This window comes from Saccopteryx bilineata, chromosome 4 (genome assembly GCF_036850765.1).
Source record: "Saccopteryx bilineata isolate mSacBil1 chromosome 4, mSacBil1_pri_phased_curated, whole genome shotgun sequence".
NCBI lineage: Eukaryota > Metazoa > Chordata > Mammalia > Chiroptera > Emballonuridae > Saccopteryx > Saccopteryx bilineata.
This window is the reverse complement of record NC_089493.1, coordinates 75,701,271-75,722,968: the sequence shown is the minus strand read 5'-3', so window position 1 is coordinate 75,722,968 and position 21,698 is coordinate 75,701,271. Positions and strand designations below refer to the sequence as shown.

At 40.9% G+C, this 21,698-nt stretch overlaps 1 protein-coding gene across 3 annotated transcripts; it reads left to right on the top strand.

Annotated features, from left to right (window-relative positions):
• The first annotated feature begins 679 nt into the window (after nucleotides 1–679).
• Nucleotides 680–18,330, top strand: AFG2B (AFG2 AAA ATPase homolog B). Of its 3 annotated transcripts, none has more exons than XM_066276540.1 (8): nucleotides 680–2,446; nucleotides 3,476–3,523; nucleotides 7,606–7,764; nucleotides 10,691–10,900; nucleotides 11,393–11,585; nucleotides 13,310–13,440; nucleotides 14,323–14,448; nucleotides 16,205–18,330. In XM_066276540.1, the coding sequence occupies exons 1-8, from the start codon at nucleotides 1,352–1,354 to the stop codon at nucleotides 16,370–16,372; spliced, it is 2,130 nt and encodes a 709-aa protein (XP_066132637.1). In that variant the 5' UTR covers nucleotides 680–1,351; the 3' UTR covers nucleotides 16,373–18,330. The 3 variants fall into 3 exon arrangements, 2 of the variants coding, with proteins under 2 accessions (XP_066132637.1, XP_066132636.1); XM_066276539.1 differs by having other exon boundaries at nucleotides 1,067–2,446; nucleotides 3,476–3,661; XR_010731294.1 differs by lacking the exon at nucleotides 16,205–18,330 and having other exon boundaries at nucleotides 1,066–2,446; nucleotides 3,476–3,661; nucleotides 11,393–11,617; nucleotides 14,323–14,445.
• Nucleotides 18,331–21,698: the final 3,368 nt, after the last annotated feature.

Here is a 21,698-nt window from a genome sequence, read left to right as displayed (position 1 = left end):
TCAGGCAGGGATTTTTTTCAATAAATATGTACAGTACTATAAATGTATTTTTCTCTTCCTTATTATTTTTTAATAACATTGTTTTTTCTCTAGCATACTTTATTGAAAAAATAGTATATAATACATATACAAAATATGTATTAATCGAGTGTCCACATTATTCCTAAGACCTCTGGCCAACAGTAGACTATTAGTAGCTAAGTTTTGGGGGAGTCAAAAATTATACACATATTTTTGACTGGGTGTGTGTGTGTTGGCAACCTTAACTCTAGTATTGTTCAAAGGTCAACTGTATTTGCATAAGTGGGAAAAACCCAACCCCCCCAGGGACTTAAGCACTCTCTGCAATTTCAGTTTTGAAATTTTATAAGCTGGGGTTGTGGTGAAGGTGGGAAAAATAGAGGTAGGAGGATGTGAGTAGGATAAAAACAAGGCATATTTTTAAATTTTGAATATCTGTAGCTCTTTTTGATGAGCAGAATTTAAAATGATAAGACATCTATTCTAGCTGGTAAGAGGAAAGAGTAATTCCCTTTGGTTAGAGAAGAGTAAAGGTGGAAAGAGAATAGCAGGCAGTTTAATGTAGATAGGCATCACCTCTAATACAATATTTAATACTGCTGTGCCCCAAACAGATGATGGACAGTAGAGGATATGATTAACTTGTTGTCAAAGAATGTTAAAAGGAGTAAATTAGTGATCTGAACAGAATGTATCAGTGTGCCACAAATACGGCTGTTTTCCTTCTTTCCCCTCTTCAAGTGATTTAAAATGCTTCACTGTGCTTCTCTCTTGCTATGCGAAGGGCATTCCTGAACCTTCCTAACAGGTTGGAACCCAGGTTATCAAAGGCGATTAGGCTGTATTTCTCAGTCACCCGAGAGATTAAGCACCAGAGCACTCCAAAATACTGTGCTCTTGAGGGCAGTAGAGAGATCCTCACAAAATAGCAGTCTGCTGACATTGCAAATGTGCAGCTGGTGATGCTCGAGTCTGAGCGCCAGGGAGAGAGTATGCTGTTCCGGGGACTTTCCACACCACGAAGTCATCGGACCAAGTGAAGTTATCTTACACTGCCTCCCAGACGCCGGTAACGAAAGCTCGGTCGGTAAAGCTCTGGAATCGGCCAGTGTATTTTATTAAACCCGACACTACAACAAACTACGTCCCAGGGTCCTAGCATCGTCTAACTTTCCAATTGGCCCTTTCAGCCTCCATTCAGAGGATAGGTGACTCTTTTTCCGACGCATGCGTGTCACCTGCTTCCGGCTGGGGCACTCGGTGTACCGGCCTTTCCGGCCCGGGTGGAATTCCTACCCCACTTTCCTCGGCTTAGTGTTCTCCGTGTGCAATGGCTCCGGACTCAGGTCCCCTTGCCGAAGGGCCTGTCTTAAAGGTCCTACCTTTAGACACTAGGGACCAGGGCACCCAGCGCTGTCGCCTGGGCCCGGCAGCCTTCCATGCTTTGGGCGCGCACTTGGGCTCGGCGGTGAAGATCTCGCTGCCTGACGGCGGCTCTTGCCTTTGCACCGCCTGGCCGCGGCGGGACGGAGCGGACGGGTTTGTGCAACTTGACTCGCGGTGCGCGAGCCCCGGGTCGGCAGTGGGGCCGCCGGGATCCTTGGGGAGTCTCAGCCAGAGCCGCCTCCGTCTGGTGCCTTGTCCGCCCCTTCGGCGCCTCACCGTGTGGCCGGAGTTGCGGGAGCGCACGGGAGCGCCAGGTGCCGCGAATCCAGCTGCGGTGCTGGAGACGGTGCAGGAGCTGCTGAGGAACCGACCGGTCTCCCGGGGCCACGTGGTGGCCGCTCCGCCGGGCGTCCCCGGCCCGGTGGCCGCCCTGCACATCGTCAGCGGGGCGCCCAGCCCGGATCCGGCTGGCCTGGTCACCCCTCATACCCTCATCAGTCTCAGCGGGGCGCCTCCGTCCGCAGCACGGCCGCAGCCCGAGTTGCCCCTGGGGGGCCTGTCGGAGGCGGCCGACTCACTGCGAGAGCTCCTCCGCCTGCCGCTCCGCTACCCGCGCGCCTTGGCGGCTCTGGGACTGGCGGTGCCCCGCGGGGTGCTCCTAGCGGGACCCCCCGGAGTGGGCAAGACTCAGCTAGTGCGGGCTGTGGTCCGGGAGGCCGGCGCCGAGCTGCTTGCTGTGTGCGCCCCCGCGCTGCAGGGCGCCCGGCCCGGGGAGACCGAGGAGAACGTGCGGCAGGTCTTCCAGCGTGCCCAGGAGCTGGCCAGCCGCAGGCCCACTCTCCTCTTCCTCGACGAGGTGGACGCCCTGTGTCCCCGGCGGGGAGGCCCACACCAAGCCCCTGAGAGCCGCGTGGTGGCCCAGGTGTTGACTCTGCTAGACGGCATCAGTGGGGACCGCGAGGTGGTGGTGGTGGGATCCACTAACCGGCCTGATGCACTAGACCCAGCGCTGCGCAGACCCGGGAGATTTGACCGAGAGGTAAACAGGCCGGGACAGTTAGCTCATTACTCCTGGAACTTCGTCTTCTGGTTCTGGTTGGCTTCCTGGAAGCCTTTGCCACTAGGTTTGGAAGTCGGTGAGGCTGGGGTGGGGCTCTTTGTAATGCAAGAGACCCGTTCGTTCTCTGACCATTTATGATCTGCGAGCCAGGACATGTTTTTCTGCAGAGTCAAATTGTTCTGAGAAGCAAGGTGGCCATTAGGGGTTAGTTTTGTTTTGGAAGTCCTGAAGAATACTATAATCAGTAATGTTCATTTTTAGGGGAAGTAGGACTGCCACAATCGTATTAAACTAATGATTTTGAAATGAGAATTTAGAGTAGAAGGATAGCTTCGAGATATACATGTGTACAAAGAAAAGGGTGAAGGCAGGGAAGAAATAAATCAGAGCGGACATAAACTCATTTGGATTTATTTACTGATTGTGTGGATACCAGCATCCTATCCACAGTTGCTTCCTGAATTTCCGGGGAGGTTGAGTATTCAACAAAGCTGTCCTGCTTTATGAGCTTCAAGAATCTTAAAATTGATTCTTGATTTCTATTAAATAGTGTGAATAGTGTTTAGTTTAAGTGACGTTTGAATTTTGTGGTAGGAATCTAAAGAGACAGATGGTAGTTGCACACTTTTAGCTTAATCTGGCCTGAACTTGAGTGGGTTTCTTCCTTGCACCATCTCGTACCACTTTCCGGAATCAGCTACGGAAGGACTGGGACCTAGAGACTATCCGATTTATGTTGTATCCCTGGCTCCGAGAATTTGGTACAGTCTTAAAAATAACAAATACAAACTTCGTAAATGATATGTGTAGTTTTTGTAGTACAACTATTTTAGCTAGTGTTACTCATCTGGAAAATTAGGATTTTCATATGTTCAGAATCTAAGATATGCTTAAGAGTAGTACACAGTAATAATCATTAATTTGCCCACTAAATTATTGTGTTTCTGAGGATAAAAATATTTTAAACTATAAACTTTAATAATAATATTTTGCTTGCTTTGCATATAGATTGTCATTGGGACCCCCACACTTAAACAAAGAAAGGCAATTCTACAGGTGATTACCTCAAAGATGCCCGTCTCTAGTCAGGTCAATTTGAGCCTCCTTGCAGAAATGACAGTTGGCTACGTTGGCGCAGACCTGACCGCATTGTGTAGGGAGGCTGCCATGCACGCTTTGCTTCATAGAGAGAAGGTAGGAGATACTGATTTATGACCATGTATGTTAATTTTTTTTATTAAAGTAACAAATTAATTTCGGGGATTAAAAAGTTTGGTAAGTACATTTTCTTGGACCTTTTTGATACCTTACAGCAGCTGCTTCTTATGTATATTTTTTTACATCTCAAACATATGAGAATATACTGCAGCTGTGATGTCCCTTTAAGCCTTGAAAACTTGTGTATATTTCCTAAATATAAGGACTTTAACTGCAGTACAATTATCAAGAGGAGGAAATTAACACTGACATGATACTTTTACCCAAACTTTAAGACTTACCCAAATCTTACTATTTGCCCCAGTGATCTCTTTTAGAGCAAAAAATTTTAAAGGAAAAATGAAAATATTTGTAACCCAGGATTACACATTGCTTTTAGTTGTCATGATTTCTTAATCTTCTTTAATCTAAAGTCATTCTTCGGTCTTTTTTTTTTTTTAATGACTTTAACTTTTTAAGCATACAGGTCAGTTATCCTGTAAAATAGTCCTCAATTTGTTTGACTGATGTTTCCTCATAATTTGATTCAGGTTTTGCATTTTTGGCAGGAATATCACAGAAATGTACTGTTCTTCTCATTGTTTCTATTAGGTAGCAAATGATATCTCTGCCTTATTAGCTTTGATTTCTTGGATAAGGTAGTATTTTGAAAACCTGTTTATCTAGATAATTTGTATCCTTCCTGATTTCATTCATTTTTACTCTTATACAGAAGGTGGGGAAGCCGTTACATGAATTTGTTAAGTCCTCATCTTCTGGGTTTAGAACCAAAACTGCTTGAAGATTTAATGACAAGTCCCATGTGTAAAAGTATGAGAATATATGCTTTTTGAGGGGATAAAGAGAGTACCAGGGGATGAGAAACAAGATTTACATTTAGGATTCCCTTTGCTTTGAAGTTCCAGGTTTGACCTTAAGCATCTTGGCTTAGGTGGATCAGCCAGCTGCTGTCATCCTAGGGTGGAGCCCAGTGCTACTTGAGGAGGGGCCTGCCCAGGCATAGTTACCACAGGTGATGGCTGAGTTCATAAGCAACCAGGGGAAGAAAGAAAGGCAAAAAGGAAGAAGGGACAGAGGCATCTGGAGAGGTACTGGCTCCATCTTTTTCTTCTTTCCCCCTCCAGGCAGCTGAGGGGCTGCCTCTCTCTGTGCCAGGGCAGACAAAGGACACGTTGAAGTTTATTCTGCTTTTTGTGAATTGTTCCTGTTAAAGGATGACCAATCTAGTTTAATACATCCACATATATACACAGAGGAAAAAGGATTTTATCTGTCTGAGAGAATCATGAGAATCAAGTAAAATAATGTACACACAAGTGATCTTGAACTATAGATGGGGTTTTCAAATGTTAGTAGGTATTATCTAAAAATTAATTAGTATTCAGCTATCCAACATCTAATATTGCCATCCAGTTTTTTGGGGTTTTTTTTTGTATTTTTCTGAAGCTAGAAATGGGGAGAGACAGTCAGACAGACTCCCCCATGCGCCCGACCGGGATCCACCAGGGGGCACGCCCTGCCCACCAGGGGGTGACGCCCTGCTGCAACCAGAGCCACTCTAGCGCCTGGGGCCGAGGCCAAGGAGCCATCCCCAGTGCCCGGGCCGACTTTGCTCCAATGGAGCCTTGGCTGCAGGAGGGGAAGAGAGAGACAGAGAGGAAGGAGAGGGGGAAGTGTGGAGAAGCAGATGGGCGCTTCTCCTGTGTGCCTTGGCCGGGAATCAAATCCGGGACTTCTGCACACCAGGCCGACGCTCTACCACTGAGCCAACCGGCCCGGGCCTGCCATCCATTTTTTTTTAAAAAAGTTATTTAAAAAATTACCTGTGTTCCTTTTAAGAAATTAGATATGATAAAAAATTATAAAGAAATGCCTGAAATCTCTCCCAGAGGTTATACAATAATTATTAACATTTTTCAGGAATGCTGTTCAGAATTGCTCTATACATATATATTCACTTATTTAATCTTACACAAATGGGATAAAATAGTTTCTTACTGAAAATGGGAATTTTTAGACAAGTAAATGGTTAGAATTTTATATAAGAAGGCAAATACTTAAATATAATACAGATATTACAAGTAAAAATATAAGTTATTAACTCTAGTGAAAAACCTGCTTTACTAGACTGGTTAAGAAAGTTGCTAGAAGGATTCTCCAAAATATAATCTTAGAGTAAAGATGGACTTTAACATAAAACTTAATAGCCAAAAAGGAAACGATTTATTAATTTGGTCATTTTGGAATGGCAAAAAAATACTATCAGCAAAGATAAGACATGGGACAGACTTGAAGAAATGCTTTTAACTTTTTATTTTGAAATAATGAAAACTTTAGGAAGAGTTGCAGCACAGGGAACTCCTGAAAAGTCTTTTATCCAAACTTACCAATTTTTAACATTTTGCATAATTAGCCTTATCATTTTTTCTTTCTCATTCTATGTGTATGTATATATGTACACACATTATTATTTCTAAATCATTTAAGGATGGGTTGAATACCTCATAACCCATTATCTCTTTATTTTAATATCTATTTAATGTCTCACACATGACTACAGTATGGTTAGGTATAATGGTTATATTCAGGAAATTTAATATTGATACAGAAAGTTATCAGATCTATAGTCCATATTCTGCTTTTGCTAATAGTTTCAATCCTTTCATCATTTTTTTTTCCCTTCAGTACAGAATGTAGTCCAGGATAATATATTACATTTAATTTTTGCTTTTAATCTTGAACACTTTCATAGTCTTTTTTTGGGTGAGCTATTTGACATTGACATTTTTAAAGAATGTAGGTTGATGATTTTATAGAATGCGTCTCAGCGTGGGTTTGTCTAATGTTTCTTCATAGATTCAGGTTATGCATGCCTGTTGGGAATACTACATAAATGATAGTGTGTCCTTCTTAGGTTGTCACATCAGGCACAAGCTGTCCACTATTCCTCACTGATAATGCCCTACGTGGTGACTGATGTGATCATCTAGTCAAGGTTTTGTCCAGTTTCTCCACTGTATAGCTGCTGTCTTTCCCTTTGCAAGTAATCTATGAGGATGCCCTTTGAGATCATATCAGTATCCTGCTCCTTGTCAGACTTTCCCTTCCCTAGATGAGAATACATTAATGATTTTTGCTCAAAAAAGCCTTGACTCTGATCTTTCCAAAAAAAGATGATTTTCTAATTCCTTCATTTCCCATATCTCTTGATTTAAGAAATGTTTAAGAGAATGTTTAAGAGAATCAACATTCTCTTGATTAAGAAATGTTAAGTGATGTCCAGTGTTGGAGAGGTGGGAGAATAGCAGCTTTGTATTTAGTGGTGCAGCTTTGAGGGTAGTTTGGTAATAGCTGTCCCAACCATAAATATGCATATTCTTAAACCCTGTAATTCTGCTTTGAGGAAATTTTATAAAATACTTGTTATATGCACAAGGACTTTCATTTGCTTCAGCTGTGTTTTTAATAACAAAAAACCAGAAACATTTTCAACAGAAGGATATAGTTAAATTATTATATAGTAGAATGTTGTACAACTGTCAAGAGGCGTGAGGTAGAAAAAAACATGAGGTAGATAAAAAGGAGTTAGGCAGAGCTGTATTAGTTGACATGAAAAGATTTTTAAGAGAAGTGGAAAAAAAAGTACAAATGAAGACCTATGGTATGGTTCCGTTTGTGTTATCTGTTTGAAAGGACATACTCAGGCTTATTATTATAAAATACAACTGGAGAAAGCACAGGAAACTGTTGACATCCTTAGGGATGAATTTTGAGGGGAAAAGTTTAATTTTTTTGTACCATCTGTGTAAATTTCTTTATAATGATAAAATAGGTTTATCAAAAGAAGATAAAAGATAATATGCAAAAAGGTCTCACCTCATTTTTGGTTTGAATTTGCTTTTTTGGGTGTATTTCTTCAGAAGCAGGACAATCCAATGATTGATGACACAGACTTCCTGGAAGCTTTTAAAAAGATTCAACCGTCATCATTTCGAAGTGTCATTGGACTGATGGACATTAAGCCTGTTGGCTGGGAGCAGATTGGTGGCCTTGAAGATGTAAAACTGAAGTTAAAACAGGTGAGAGAGAATCTGCTTAAGCCAGTAGAATATTACAGTTTAAGTGTAATTAATGTATTTTTTATGAAAACAAGTAATGCTGAAACTGCCCTCACTGCCATCACTAATTTTATTCTAACAGTTAAATTAAGTGATCACTTTTCAGCCCTTATTTAATTGGACTTGTACAGGCATCAAATCGTATTCTTCATAATTTTCTTACCTCATCCTCTTTTTGTTTGTCTTTTGCTTCAAAGAGTTTGTAATCTAGAACCGAGGTCAGCAGACTTTTTCCGTAGGGAGCCAGATAGTAACTGTTAGGCTTTGTGGGCCAGACAGCCTCTGCAGCCATTCACCTGCCCTTATAGCACAGAAGCAGCCACATAATGAGTACTTGTCTTCTGTTGAAACTTGATTTATGGACACTGACATCATACAGTTTTCACATCACAAATTTTTATTTTTTCTGAGCATTTAAAAATGTAAAAGTGATTCTTAGTTCATGGGCCCTCCTTTGCTCTGGGACCACCAGTAAAAGCACATTATAATGAGTAGCCAGTAGCTTGGATGGCTACCTGATACTGGTCCTCACAGTGGATGTGGAGGGACACAGCTCTCCACATCCTCTTGCCTACATTGCAGTTTCGGAAATTGATTTTGCCAGCTTACCTTCCAATAAGGAACTGGGTTTCTCTAACCACACACACAAAAGACTGATTTATAAATATCCATTGTAATTTATTCATCTTAAGTAGGAGCTGTATCTACAGTGAACCCTGACATTCCTGTGGATAAGCACATTTATAACATGTCCTACAGGTATTGTCACATTTAATCTTCACAAAATATGTGAGAAGTTACCCATACATTCCTGTTGAAAACTCTTTCGCTTTGAGATATGACATTTTCCTGCCTTTCTGAACACTCCTCTCCTGTACCTTAAATGTTAGTGCTCCAAGCTCCTGGGAGTCCCCCTTTTGCATTCTGTGAATATGTGTGTGATCTCAATGTCCAAGGCTCCAACTGTCCCCTGAAAACTGTTAAGTCAAAAATCTTTATATCCTGCACAGACAAGTCTTTTGATTATCAGAACTGCTTAGCGGCCTGCCTACTGGATAACTTCCGGGACCTCAAACTCAGCTTGCCCAAAGTTCAACGAATCAACTCCACCCTCACCCTGGGGTTCCCACCTCAGTGAATACAGCCAGCCACCCCATCCCCAAGTCAGAAACTGGTCTTCTGAATGCATGGGGTCATATCATGCATGCACATAACTTATCCTCTGGATTGAGAACTTAGTTCTTGTGTGAAATACAGTTACATTTTATGTTTCAAATCCATCCCTTCTCACACCATCTCCACTGCCTGTGACACATCCAGCCTTGTTATTTTTGTAGTCTGAATCATTGCCAGAGAATTCTAACTGGTCTCCCTGCCTCTAGTTCCATTTCCTTCCAGTCCATTGTCCATACTGCTTCCTCACTGTTGCCTCAAGCTTTTAAGGCCCTTGTGTTCTGAGTCCGTCCATCTCAGCCCTGTTGCTCTTCGCTTCCCCGTTCCTCACCTCTGTTCCTACTTGCTGTTGGCAGGATGAATCAGACGGTTTCCCGTCTCTGTGTGTTGTTCTTCTCCATGGAATGCCCTTCTCTGGCCTGCTTCTTTGTTTACAAGCCTGTCTCCCCAACTAAAATATGAGTTGCCTAGGTCCACAGGTCTTGTCCCTTTTTCGTAGAGAGGCAATATATCAGTAATTAAAAGCCTGTGCTCTTGATCTGCAGTCTTAGTTCTGCCGCCTCACTAGCAATAAGCCCCTGGGCAAGCTATTTTCCTAAGGGGTAGTGAAGATGTACTTACTATCCAGTTAACATTTATTTTGAGTCCTTACTTTGTGGAGGTTTCATTTTAGGTGCTGAGGATTTAGAGATGCAATTGGCTTACATTCCAGCAGGAGCAGAATGACAGGCCCATCATGGAAAAATAATATTTCAGATATTTCACAAACAAGTGCTCCAACAGCAAGAGGGCAGGAGCATGGAGTGGCTCGGAGGGGGAGGGTCTGCCTTAATTGGAGGGGTGCCTGACCTGTGGTGGCGCAGTGGATAAAGCGTCAACCTGGAAATGCTGAGGTCGCCGGTTCGAAACCCTGGGCTTGCCTGGTCAAGGCACATATGGGAGTTGATGCTTCCAGCTCCTCCCCCCCCCCCTCTCTATCTCTCTCCTTTCTCTCTCTCTCCTTTCTAAAATGAATAAATAAAAAAAAAATTTAAAAAAAAATTGGAGGGGTCAGGGAAGACCTCTCCAAGGAAATGAATGACACCTGAGCCAAGGGCAGTGATGATAGGGAGCCACGCAAAGCCCTTGAGCGAGTGTTCACACAGAGAAGAGCAGGTAAAGGCCCTGCAGTGGGAACCAGCTGGGGTCTCTGGGCAAGAGTCAGGTTCAGTAAGGCCTTGTGAGCAGTGATAAGTAAGGAGTTTGGATTTAGAATTTATTCTAATTCTGATGGCAAGTCATTGAAGGATTTTATTTGTATTTACTTTTATTTTTAAAGGAACACTTTTCTGAGGAAGTACTACTATTTTTCTCCCCCACTGACTGATTAGGGAGAGAGAGAGAGAGAGAGAAAAGCATCAACTCATTGTACCACTTAGTTGTTCCGTTTAGATGTGTACTCATTGATTGCTTCTCGTCGAATGTGCCCTGACTGGGATCGAACCCGTGCCCTCAGTGTGCTGGGATGATGCTTTATCCACCGAGTGTTCCTGTCAGGAAGTGTGACCTGACTTGGGTTAAAAGATCGCCAATTGCTGTGTGAGAATGGGACTGAGTTTCAGCTCCTACCAGATAGCTGAGCATTGTGGAATGAGCAAATGAATTTTCTGAATTCTTTGATTTTTGAATTCTATTGTTATTCTAAAACCACTGTCTCTTTTGTGTGTACTTACAGAGCATTGAATGGCCTCTGAAATTCCCTCGGGAATTTGTCAGGATGGGCCTGACCCAACCCAAGGGAGTTCTGCTGTGTGGCCCTCCGGGCTGTGCTAAAACCACCCTGGTGAGGGCCCTGGCCACAAGCTGTCATTGCTCCTTCGTGTCAGTGAGTGGAGCTGATCTCTTTTCACCTTTTGTTGGAGATTCAGAAAAACTCCTGTCTCAGGTTTGTTTATTTTCCCTCATGTAGTTAAGTTTACTTTTGAATCTTTATGTCATGACTTAAGGATAAGCCTTATTTTTTTAAATGTAACTGGCTTTTTTCCTATTAGAAAAGTTATACATATTTGTTTATAGAAAATGTAGAAAAATATAAATAAATCCTTCATAATCCCTCTACCTACATTAACATTTTGGTGAATTTTTTTTGTCTTTCTGTTTTCTTGGGCAAGAGTTATCTATGTATCTATATGTGATTTTTTTTTAACTTAACATTACCACTTTGAAATTCCATAATATTAAAAATTCTTTGAAAATATTATTTTAACCCCTACATAATACTCCATTGTTCCTAGTTTTATTTATTCCCTGTTTCTTAGACATTTAGAATCTTTCTCTTCTTTTTACTTTGTAAAAATAGTTATGTGTAGAAAGCATACGTCCATATGAGTAAGGCATAATGTATAGCTTTTCAATACTTTTGTTTTCCTTACAAAAGGTATTTCGACAAGCAAGAGCAAATACTCCAGCAATTGTGTTTTTGGATGAAATTGATTCAATCTTGGGCTCTCGATCAGTCAGCAAAACAGGATGTAATGTTCAAGAGCGTGTTCTTTCTGTTCTCCTGAGTGAATTAGACGGTGTTGGACTGAAAACTATAGAAAGAAGAGGAAGTAAATCAGATCAACAGGGTAAATACAAGGAGCTGAAAAAAAATGAAGAGGTATTTATTAGCCAGATTACAACAAAATCCAGGCCAACATTAAACAGAATGTATCCATACTAGCTTTTCCAGAGCTGGATTCATCTCACAGAAAAAATTATATAATTTCAACTCGACTCTTAGGATATTTACAAAGCTGGTTAAAATTGTGATTTATCTGGAAAAGGTGGGGTAAATTTTGTAATAACTTAGCTATATATGAATATGAATTCTATTCTAAGGTTTAGAAATATAAACTGCTAGTGGAGGAAGGAGTTTCTTTTATTTCTGTATCTGAAAAACCAGTGTTCGCGCCTTTCTAAATTTGTGTGTGTGTGTGCAAGAAAAACATTATTTCAGTAAATGAAGTCTTAGTCATTGAAAACTTCCAGTTTCCTTGGTTAAAAATGAAGTTAAAATGACCTTTGGGAGCCCCCTTCTTCCCTCTGAGCCTTCTTCAGATAGTTTGGTATCCTTAAATAACCCTGACAGATCAGTTTTCTTTTCTTTTATTCTTCTCTTGCTATTTCTTATTTCTCATTTTTAAAGTTGTTCCATGGAAGGAGAGTCTTACAGCTCCTTAGGAACATAGATAGGCCACTAGAATTCAAAGGGACCCGTGAAGTTTTCTAATCAGATCTCACAGTGTGGGAATTATTCAGTAGCAACTTTCAGGAGTTTGTCCAGCCTTAGCTAAAATATTTGCAGGTATAGGGAACTCACTGCTTTGAGAGATCCCATTCCTGAACAACTACTCTGATTATTCAGTTCAACAAGCCGTTTTGCATGCTTAGTATGTAAGGACTTTCCTTGGCTGCTTTTATTATTTATTTATTTATTTTAGAGAAGAGAGAGAGAAGGGGGGAGGAGCAGGAAGCATCAACTCCCATATGTGCCTTGACAGGGCAAGCCTAGGGTTTTGAACCGGCGACCTTGGCATTCCAGGTCAACGCTTTATCCACTGCACCACCACAGGTCAGGCCTCCTTGGCTGCTTTTAGATATTCCCTACCTGCATCCAGGATTTATATACCTACAACTTAGGTTAATTGTCATATTTCTACCTCTGCAAAGAAAAATAAAAAGTAAAGTAAGTCTCCTCTTCTTTTTTTCTTTACTTTTATTTGGAAATTAAATTTAATGGGGTGACATTGATCAATAAGGGTACATAGGTTTCAGGTGGACATCTCTATAGCACTTGAACTATTGATTGCATTGTGTGCCCATCACTCACAGATCATTTTCTGTCACCTTATATTTGTCCTTTACTCCCTCCACCACCATCCCCACCTCGTAAGTCTCCCTGTTTAAGGAAGAGAGCCAAGGCTTTTCATAGCCATATATGTCCATGTGTCTGTCTTGTGCTTCTGTCTTTTCAAGTCATCCATTTACGCTGTAAACATTCACTGAGGTTCAGGCACCCTCGGATACCCGGTCGACTGTTTTTGCTATGAAGTAAGACTTCATGGAGAGATGTTCTCTCACAGTTAGCCACTCCCTTCATCACATGCACAAGTAGCTCTGTGGTTAATAATTTGTTTCTGGGGTACCTTGATATTGAAGGCTAGTCTGGATAGGAGGCATAAGCAGTCCAATTCCAAGGAAATTATATCCCTATTTAAGAAAGAATGGACCTTCTGATTTGTTATTTAAAATTTTTTTTTAATAATTAACAATTTGTTTACATTCTTTTTTGTTGTGTGTTTTCCCTCAGAGTTTCAAGAAATTTTTAATCGAAATGTCATGATTGTTGCGGCAACAAATAGACCTGACGTGTTAGATGATGCCTTGTTACGGCCTGGAAGATTAGATAAGATTATTTATATTCCACCTCCAGATGAGCAGGTAATCACTGCACACATTTACTGTGCGAACGTCCTCAGCGCCACATCAGTGTCTGCACTCTCAGGAGTCTGGCAGACTTGAATCCCAGACTGGATGTGGGTGTGCACGGCGTGCTGTACACGGGGTTCTGCATTCTCCCTTGCCTGCTGGCCCTTCATAAATCACCACTTCGATCTGCCTTTTCTGGGTACTCTGGCCTTATTTTCAGAGAAACGTAAGGCTAGAGGTAAGGTAATTTCAGTGAGTTTTTACTGAGTTTGTTGAGTCTGTTCACCATTATTTTGCAACTAGAATGGAGGAATCCAAAAGAATGTTAAAAGAATTTTGGAGCTTATGTGGGTCAGCATCCTTATTTTATAGTGGGGAAAGCTGAGGTTTTAGAGATTATATAATGTATCCACAGCCAACAAATTCTTTGCCCTTAATTAACATCGGCAGGGATTGGAGAAAGATGCAGAGAATCAACTTTTTCCTTCCTTGGACTTCAATCAAATTTTGAAGGGATGAAAAAAAAATTTTTAATGTCTACTGTATTTTTAAATTGTGTCTGATAGTTCATATATTTATTTTAAAACATGTTTGTTGGCACTGTTTGTACCCAATAAAGAGATTCATCATGTCTCTTAAAGAGATATATCTATGGTTAGCTATTTTAAAAATCAACTATAAAAATATTAAAGTTTCATCATAATATCATTATTTTTACCATTGTCATATGAGCCATTGATGAATTAATCATTCTTACTCCTTCAGGAGGGATTCTTATTGATTCTTAAATACGTATACTTTCTATGTAACATGTTAGGAAACTATACCTTGAAATGCTTTAATATAGCCTGTGTCAGACTAATGTTATAAGGTTATAAACATATTTTGTTCCAGGGCAGGCTTTCTATTTTGAAAGTCTCTACAAAAAACATGCCACTGGGGCCTGATGTTTCTTTAGAAAACCTGGCAGCAGAAACCCGTTTTTTTTCTGGAGCTGATCTTGGAAACCTCTGCAAAGAAGTAAGTTAATTAGTGAAGAAATCTATGTTTCAAAACATTTCTTCCTTTATTCAGGGCTTCATTCACTCGGCGGCACTTACTGAAAGACATCTATGTGGCAGGCACCAGGCAGGGTGAAACAGACAGGCACAGCCCCTTCCCTTACAGAGCGTATAGGCTGATAGGGAGTGTGCAGAGGGGCGAAGGATGACACTGACTTGGCAGTGGAAAATCTGTAGTGAGGCGGGTAACTGAGGGTGCTGTGGAATCACCTGGGAAGAACACCAGCTCAGGCATGGGTGTCATAGAAGGCTTTCTGAGAGAGGTGTGTGCAAACTGAAATTGGGAGGATGGTGAGGGAGTTAGCTGGCTAAGGCAGGGAATAAAATATGCAGACGATTGGAGATAAGAAATGACGTGACTCACTGAAGAAGTAGCCAATGGCCGGTCACTCCGGTACTTGAAAGCCGCTCTAAGACATTTAGACTTTGAGGGCAAAAGAAGCCATTTGTCCATTTCTCCCTTTCCATAACTTTTTTTAGTTATGGAAATTTTTAAATTATTTTTTTAATTTTATTTTTTCAATTACAGTTGCCATTCAATATTATTTTGTATTAGTTTCATGTGTACAGCATAGTGGTTAGACAGTCATACTTTACAAAGTGGTCTCCCCAATATTTTCAGAACATACCTGGCACCACACAGTTATTATAGCATGATTGACTATATTCCCCACACTGCACTTTACATCCCTGGGACTGTTTTCTAACTACCAGTTTGTGCTTCTGAACTTCTTCACCTTTTCCCCAGCCTGCCAGACCCCCCTTCCTCTGGCAACCATCAGTCAGCTCTCTATCTATGAGTCTGTTTCTATTTTGTTTATTTTGTTCTTTAAATTCCACATATAAATGAAATCGTATGGTTTTTGTCTTTCTCTGATTGACTTATTTCACTTAGGTCCATCCATGCTGTCCCAAATGGGTAAGATTTCTTTTTTTTTTATGGTTGAATACTATTCCATTGTATAAGTGTGCCACAGTTTTTTTATCCACTCATCTACTGATGGACACGGGGATTGCTTCCACATCTCGGCTGTTGTAAATAATGTTACAGTGGACGTAGGGGTGTATATCTTCTTTTCATAAACTTTTATAAAATATAACATTCAGAAAAATGCATAGATAAGGATACAGCTCATTGAATTAACATAAAGTGAGCACACCTGTATATCCACCACTCAGGTTAAGAGAGAATATTATCAGCACCCCAAAAGCCTTCCTCGGCCCTTCCCACTCTATGCCAAAGGCAGCCACTCCTGAGCACTAGGGTTACTACTGTGTTGCCATTATGAACTATGCTCCTATGAACAATCTTGTACATGTCTGTTGGTATACATGCGTATGTGTGTCAAAGATAATTGCTGGGTCATAAAGTGTGTGTTTGATCTGTTCCGTTCTGGTCAGTGCTGTGTCCTGTTTAGAAACTCCAAGTCCGAGGTCAGGAAGATAGTCTCTTTTCATCTTTAAAAGTGGGTCTGTGCTCATAATGTATGTATTATTCTGCAACTTGCTTTTTCTTTTTTTCTTGGTTAAGGCCAGAATTTAATACAGAAGAAAAGTTCTACTAACAGGACTTTTAATCACTTGAGCATTTTAGCTTAATGTTTTAATTGTCATGAATGTTGCAATTCTATCAACTGAGACTGAGATTTTTACATTCAGAGTTTATTTATTACAAAACATAAATGAAGCAAATTATATTTTATTGTTTCTCATAGGCTGCCTTGCTGGCTCTGCAAGAAAATGGACTAGAAGCAACCACAGTGAAACAAGAGCACTTTCTAAAATCACTTAAGACTGTAAAACCATCCTTAAGTCACAAGGATTTGACTTTATATAATAACTTATTTCAGAAACAAGGATTCTCTAACTTAGAGGATGTTTAAAAATTAAATACCTGCTCAAGGATTAATTGAAATGCAAATTTGCACTGTATTTTGCAACTTCACACTTTTAGAGTTGTATATGTTATTTCCTGTAAATAAAACAAATAACCTTGTGCCTGACAAGCTAAGATTTATTTTATTTCTAAAAGGTGTATTAGTATATGAATGTGTATTGATTTTTGTTGTGGAGGTGGCAGGTTTGTATGTTTTTGATTGCTTTTTAAACTTTATTTTGAAATAATTTCATACTTACAAAAAATTGCAAGAATAGAACAAAGCTCATATATTCTTAACCCATATTCACTAATTTTTAACATTTTGCCATTGCTGAACTATAGACATATCTCGTTTTATTGCACCTTGCTTTATTGCGCTTATAGCTGTTGCATTTTTCACAAATTGAAGGCAAGACCTTCCACTAGCAAAAAGATTATGACTTGCTTTATTGTGATAGTCACTTCATTGCAGTGGTCTGGAACTGAATCTACAATATCTTGGGTATATGTGTTTGAAAGAATAGATATTATACCTAATGCCCTTTCATCCCCTTTTAGTACTTCAGGATCTATTTCCTACAAATAAGGTTATTTTCTTACATGACTACAGTGCATTTGTCAAGTTCAGGAAACTGAATATTGATACAATATATTAATATATCATCCCGTGATTATTACCCATTGTGCCAGTAGTCATCTTTTTCCCATTACAGGATCCAGTCTAAGATCATATATTCCATTTAGTTGTCCTGTCTCTTTACTCCTTAGCTTATTCTTTTAATCTGAAACAGTTCCTCAGTCTTTCGTGACCTTGACATGTTTGAAGAGTAGACTATTTCATAGAACAATTGGTTCCTGATTTGTGTTTGTCTGGTATGGCATCGTGATAGACTAGGGTTATGTGTTACCAGTAGAGCAGTACATACGTGCTGTTACGTCTTCAAGATCACAATTAGCGGTATGTGATGTCTGTATATCTTGGTCATGTTAATTTTGATAACTTGTTTATGATATTGTCCAGTTTCTCCACTGTATAGCTACTATTTCTTTTGTAATTATAAGTATTTTTAAGGAGATGGATCATATGTATGTTTTTATTTCTCTTTATTACAAAAGTAATTAAATTGCTTAGAAAATACAGATGAACACAAAAAATACTTGAGTATTTAACCTTCCAGTCCCTTATGCATGTATAGATAAGATATGGTACTATGTAACTTGTTTCTGTCACCTAATAATATCTGGTAAGCATCTTCCTGAGCCTTTCTTCACTCACAAGGTGCCATACTAAGGGCTGGAATATAAATGAATGAGAAAGACATGGCACTGACGGTCAGCGGGGAGTACGGGTCTCAGACAAATCATGCAGTGAATTACAAACTACCAGAAGGAATTAAGGGTATGGTCAGAGCATAATGTGTGAAATATACAAAGTCATAAATGTTAAATTTTTGAAAATTATATATTTATATTTCTGACTAGAACCAGACTTGTTGATTAAGTAAAACCTCATTATTTGGGGAATAATTATGTATTTATAGGTATAACATATAATTCATCTAAAATTATTCTAACATACCCCTTGCTTTTGAGTAGCAGGGAAAATAGCTTGAAAACTTCTTAGAATTCTGACAGCTTTCGTTCACAGCCTTGCTCTCCATCAGGTAGTTGATTTTATAGGACAAGGCCACCATTAAGCCTTTGCCAGGTGCTGAGGCACCCTGACCTGAACCCCTTAACTCAGACTCTAGCTGTCGGCCTCTTGTTTTCTCCTAGAAAAAGTTTCTAGTGGTCAGGCTGGAAAACACTTAGTACCCACTGTGTGTTTAGAGGTGAATTTTGATTTGAAAATGTCTTTTAAAATTGTAACTAGAACTTACCAGAACTTTGGAAGCCCCTGAGGATAACAATCATGTGTTTTCTCTCATTGAAAAACTCAATAAATGATGGAATCAGATCAAGGATTTCTTTGACTCTGTTTTTATTTTTATTCATTTATTTTTAAATTCATTGGTGTAATACTGGTTAATAACGTTTAAAATTCAGGTGTGCAACATCTGTATATCCTACTGTGTGCTCTCCACCCCAAGCCTAGTCTTCCGCCACCATATATCTGATCCCCTTACCCTTCTCTTCCTCCCCTCACTCCCCTTCCCCTTTGCTGACCACCAAGGTGCTGGCTTTGACTCAGTTTTAACGTGATTTGAGGATGGCTCTGGGCCACTTCCAAAAGCTGTTTTTGTTTATTTTTAAAAATATATTTTTTTAATGTTTTATTTTATTCATCTGAGAGAGAGGAAGGGAAAGAGCAAGAAAGAGACAGGAACATCTGTTACTGTATTTGCCCTGACTGGGGTTTAAACTGACAACCTCTGCACTTTGGGATGATGCTCCAACCAAAGGAGGCATTTGGCCAGGGCCAAAAGCTGTTCTTAATTGGAGAGGGAAGTAACACTTCAGTTTCTAAGCACCTGGGGAAATAAGACTAGTTTCCCCTGAACCCTGAGCACAAACTCTTTTCTGAACCACACAGTCTTAATATAGTAGTACATACACCTCCAGACCTTCCAAAATTTAGAGAATCTAGTATTTGCTACACCTGGTAACTAGCCACTGAAGGATGGGCAGTAAGAATTATAACAAAAAATATTTAAGGCCCTGGCTGGTTGGCTCAGAGGTAGAGCGTCGGCCTGGCGTGCGGGGGACCCGGGTTCGATTCCCGGCCAGGGCACATAGGAGAAGTGCCCATTTGCTTCTCCACCCCCCCTTCCTCTCTGTCTCTCTCTTCCCCTCCCGCAGCCAAGGCTCCATTGGAGCAAGGATGGCCCGGGTGCTGGTGATGGCTCCTTGGCCTCTGCCCCAGGCGCTAGAGTGGCTCTGGCCGCGACAGAGGTCCCTGGAGGGGCAGAGCATTGCCCCTGGTGGGAAGAGCGTTGCCCCCTGGTGGGCGTGCCGGGTGGATCCTGGTCGGGCGCATGCGGGAGTCTGTCTGACTGTCTCTCCCCGTTTCCAGCTTCAGAAAAATACAAAAAAAAAAAAAAAGAATTTTTTTTGTATAAAGACTGACCTGGGCTGATTAAAATATAAATTCCTGGTGTGGGAATCAAGCAGTCATGGCTCCATGTCCATAACAGCCTGGGTTGCAGCAGCTAGAGAAGTTTCTAGAAGTTTCTGGCAACGAGTGGGGAGAGGAAGCCCCCAAAGGGATTATGGGCTTTGCGGCAGCCACAGAGGGTGAAGTGTCCTGAGTGGGTTTCTTTGGGGTTTGAAAGTTGTCCTGGGAAAGGCCAGATTACATACTGACCTTGCATATCCCACAAATTCAACGATCCTGGGAATTTACTGAAAGGGGAAAATGTGGCTCTCGGGGTATAATTCTTATTGCTGCAATAGAAATAAGCAGATCTTAAAGGTTATAGGAGTACATTATATCTGTAACTACATACAATATGTGAATTTTTAAAACATTTTCTGAACATTTTCAAATGTACATAATAGAGTAACAAACTCCCACATACCAACATCTAGATTGAGTACTATTTTGCTAAATTTGCTTCATTGTTTTTTAACTGAAGTGTTTTAAAGTAAATCCTAAACATCATATTTCTCCCTTAACTATTTTCATATTTATACATTCAAAAATGGTTTTTTATATATAAATATATATGTATACATAACCATAACACCATTATCACACCTAACAAAATGAACAAAACTCCTTTAATATTATTTCATACCTGTTCTGTATTTGAAGTTTCCCTAATTTCCCCCAAAATGTCTTTTTACGATTGGTTTGTCTATTTGTTTAAATAAATACCTTCACCTTTGGTAAGTTTTCTCAGACCCCCTTAGTCAGAATTAATCATCTTTTTTTGGCACCAGATAATGCCTGGGGTTAGATTTATTTATGGGCACTAAATTGTAAGAATCTTGAAATAAGAGATTTGTGTCTCATTAATCTTTTTAATTTACTGTGCTCTCATTCTCAGAATAATGCCCAGACTGCTACAAAACCACTGCATTTTGAAAAGAAATGACATCAGCAAAGCAGGACTCTGAGTGTAAGGTCATACAAGGCAAAAAGTACACATTTTAATTTTAATTTGCAGGCCATGATGCATTCTAAGATTTCTTCCTTTTTTCCTTCTACCTTCCTTCCTAGAAAAAAAACGTATCTTTAATTAACAAAATTACGCTTTTTTTTAAAGAACCTTCTGACAAAAGTGGCTTTAGAATTCTTGCAGAAAAAGCAGAGAGCACTAAAAGGCTTCTCTAATTCTGTTCAAAACACAATATGGTGACGTCACAGAAATGGCGCCGTGAGCAGCGTGTCCGACAGATCTCCCCTAAATCACAACAAATTTATCAACTAGAAACAGAAAAATTTATCCTTGGAGCACTCCAGAGTTCCACACAAACTGAAAGCGAAAGGACTGTTATCACTTGAATCTGAGAGACGAGGGTGTGGAGGAAGCTACCGCAGCGACGTTCATTCAAGCCGCGAGGGAGTGCGCCTGTGGTGAGTCAGCCCACACTCGGGAGCCGCGAGCAGCCGGCGCGCGCCTGGTCCGGTTGCAGAGCGAGCACTGCTAACGTTCCCAGCGGCCCGCGCACTGCGAGTGAGAGTCGCCAGCCACCGGTGCCCGGAGCACCCCATTCGCACACGTGCCCTGGGCATTCCACATGCCCAGAGTGCCCTACTGGCCCGCACACCCAGGGTGCCCCATTATCCTGCGCCTGGTGTGATCCAGCCGCCAGTGGCAGGGCGAGCGGGAGAGGCACAAGGGTGGTCTTCTACTTGGGAGATTCTCTCCGTGGGCGGGGCACCTCACCCAGCCATTCAAGCTAACAATCAAGCGTTGGGGGAGGGGCGTGCGCAGGCAGCCTAAAATACCTTCGGGAGCACAGCTGCAACCCAATCACTGAAATTAGCTTAACCCATAAAATCTGTGCACCCTCGGTTCTAATTGATAAGATCTCTCTCAGTTCAGCGACCCAAGACAAGAGGCGTGATATTTTTTAGTGCCTCTCGCTAAAGGGGCGGGGGCAACTTCTGATTGATAGAGCCTCCATATTCAGGGATAAATGCTAACAAGAGGGACTTGGCAGATAATAAGATCTATACTACACTAGTCGCAAGCAGAGACTAGTGCCTCTTCTTCCCAGCCAAAACAGGCTACAAAGTGTGGAAAGCCTGGGTTGAGAGGTCCAACTGAATGCTAGGCGCTGAACAGTCACCTTGACAACAATTGACTCCCACCCCCGCCTGATTACACTGGAGGCCCTGACTGCCAGAGCCTTTCCCAAAGCCTTGCACTGAGTGGGGATAG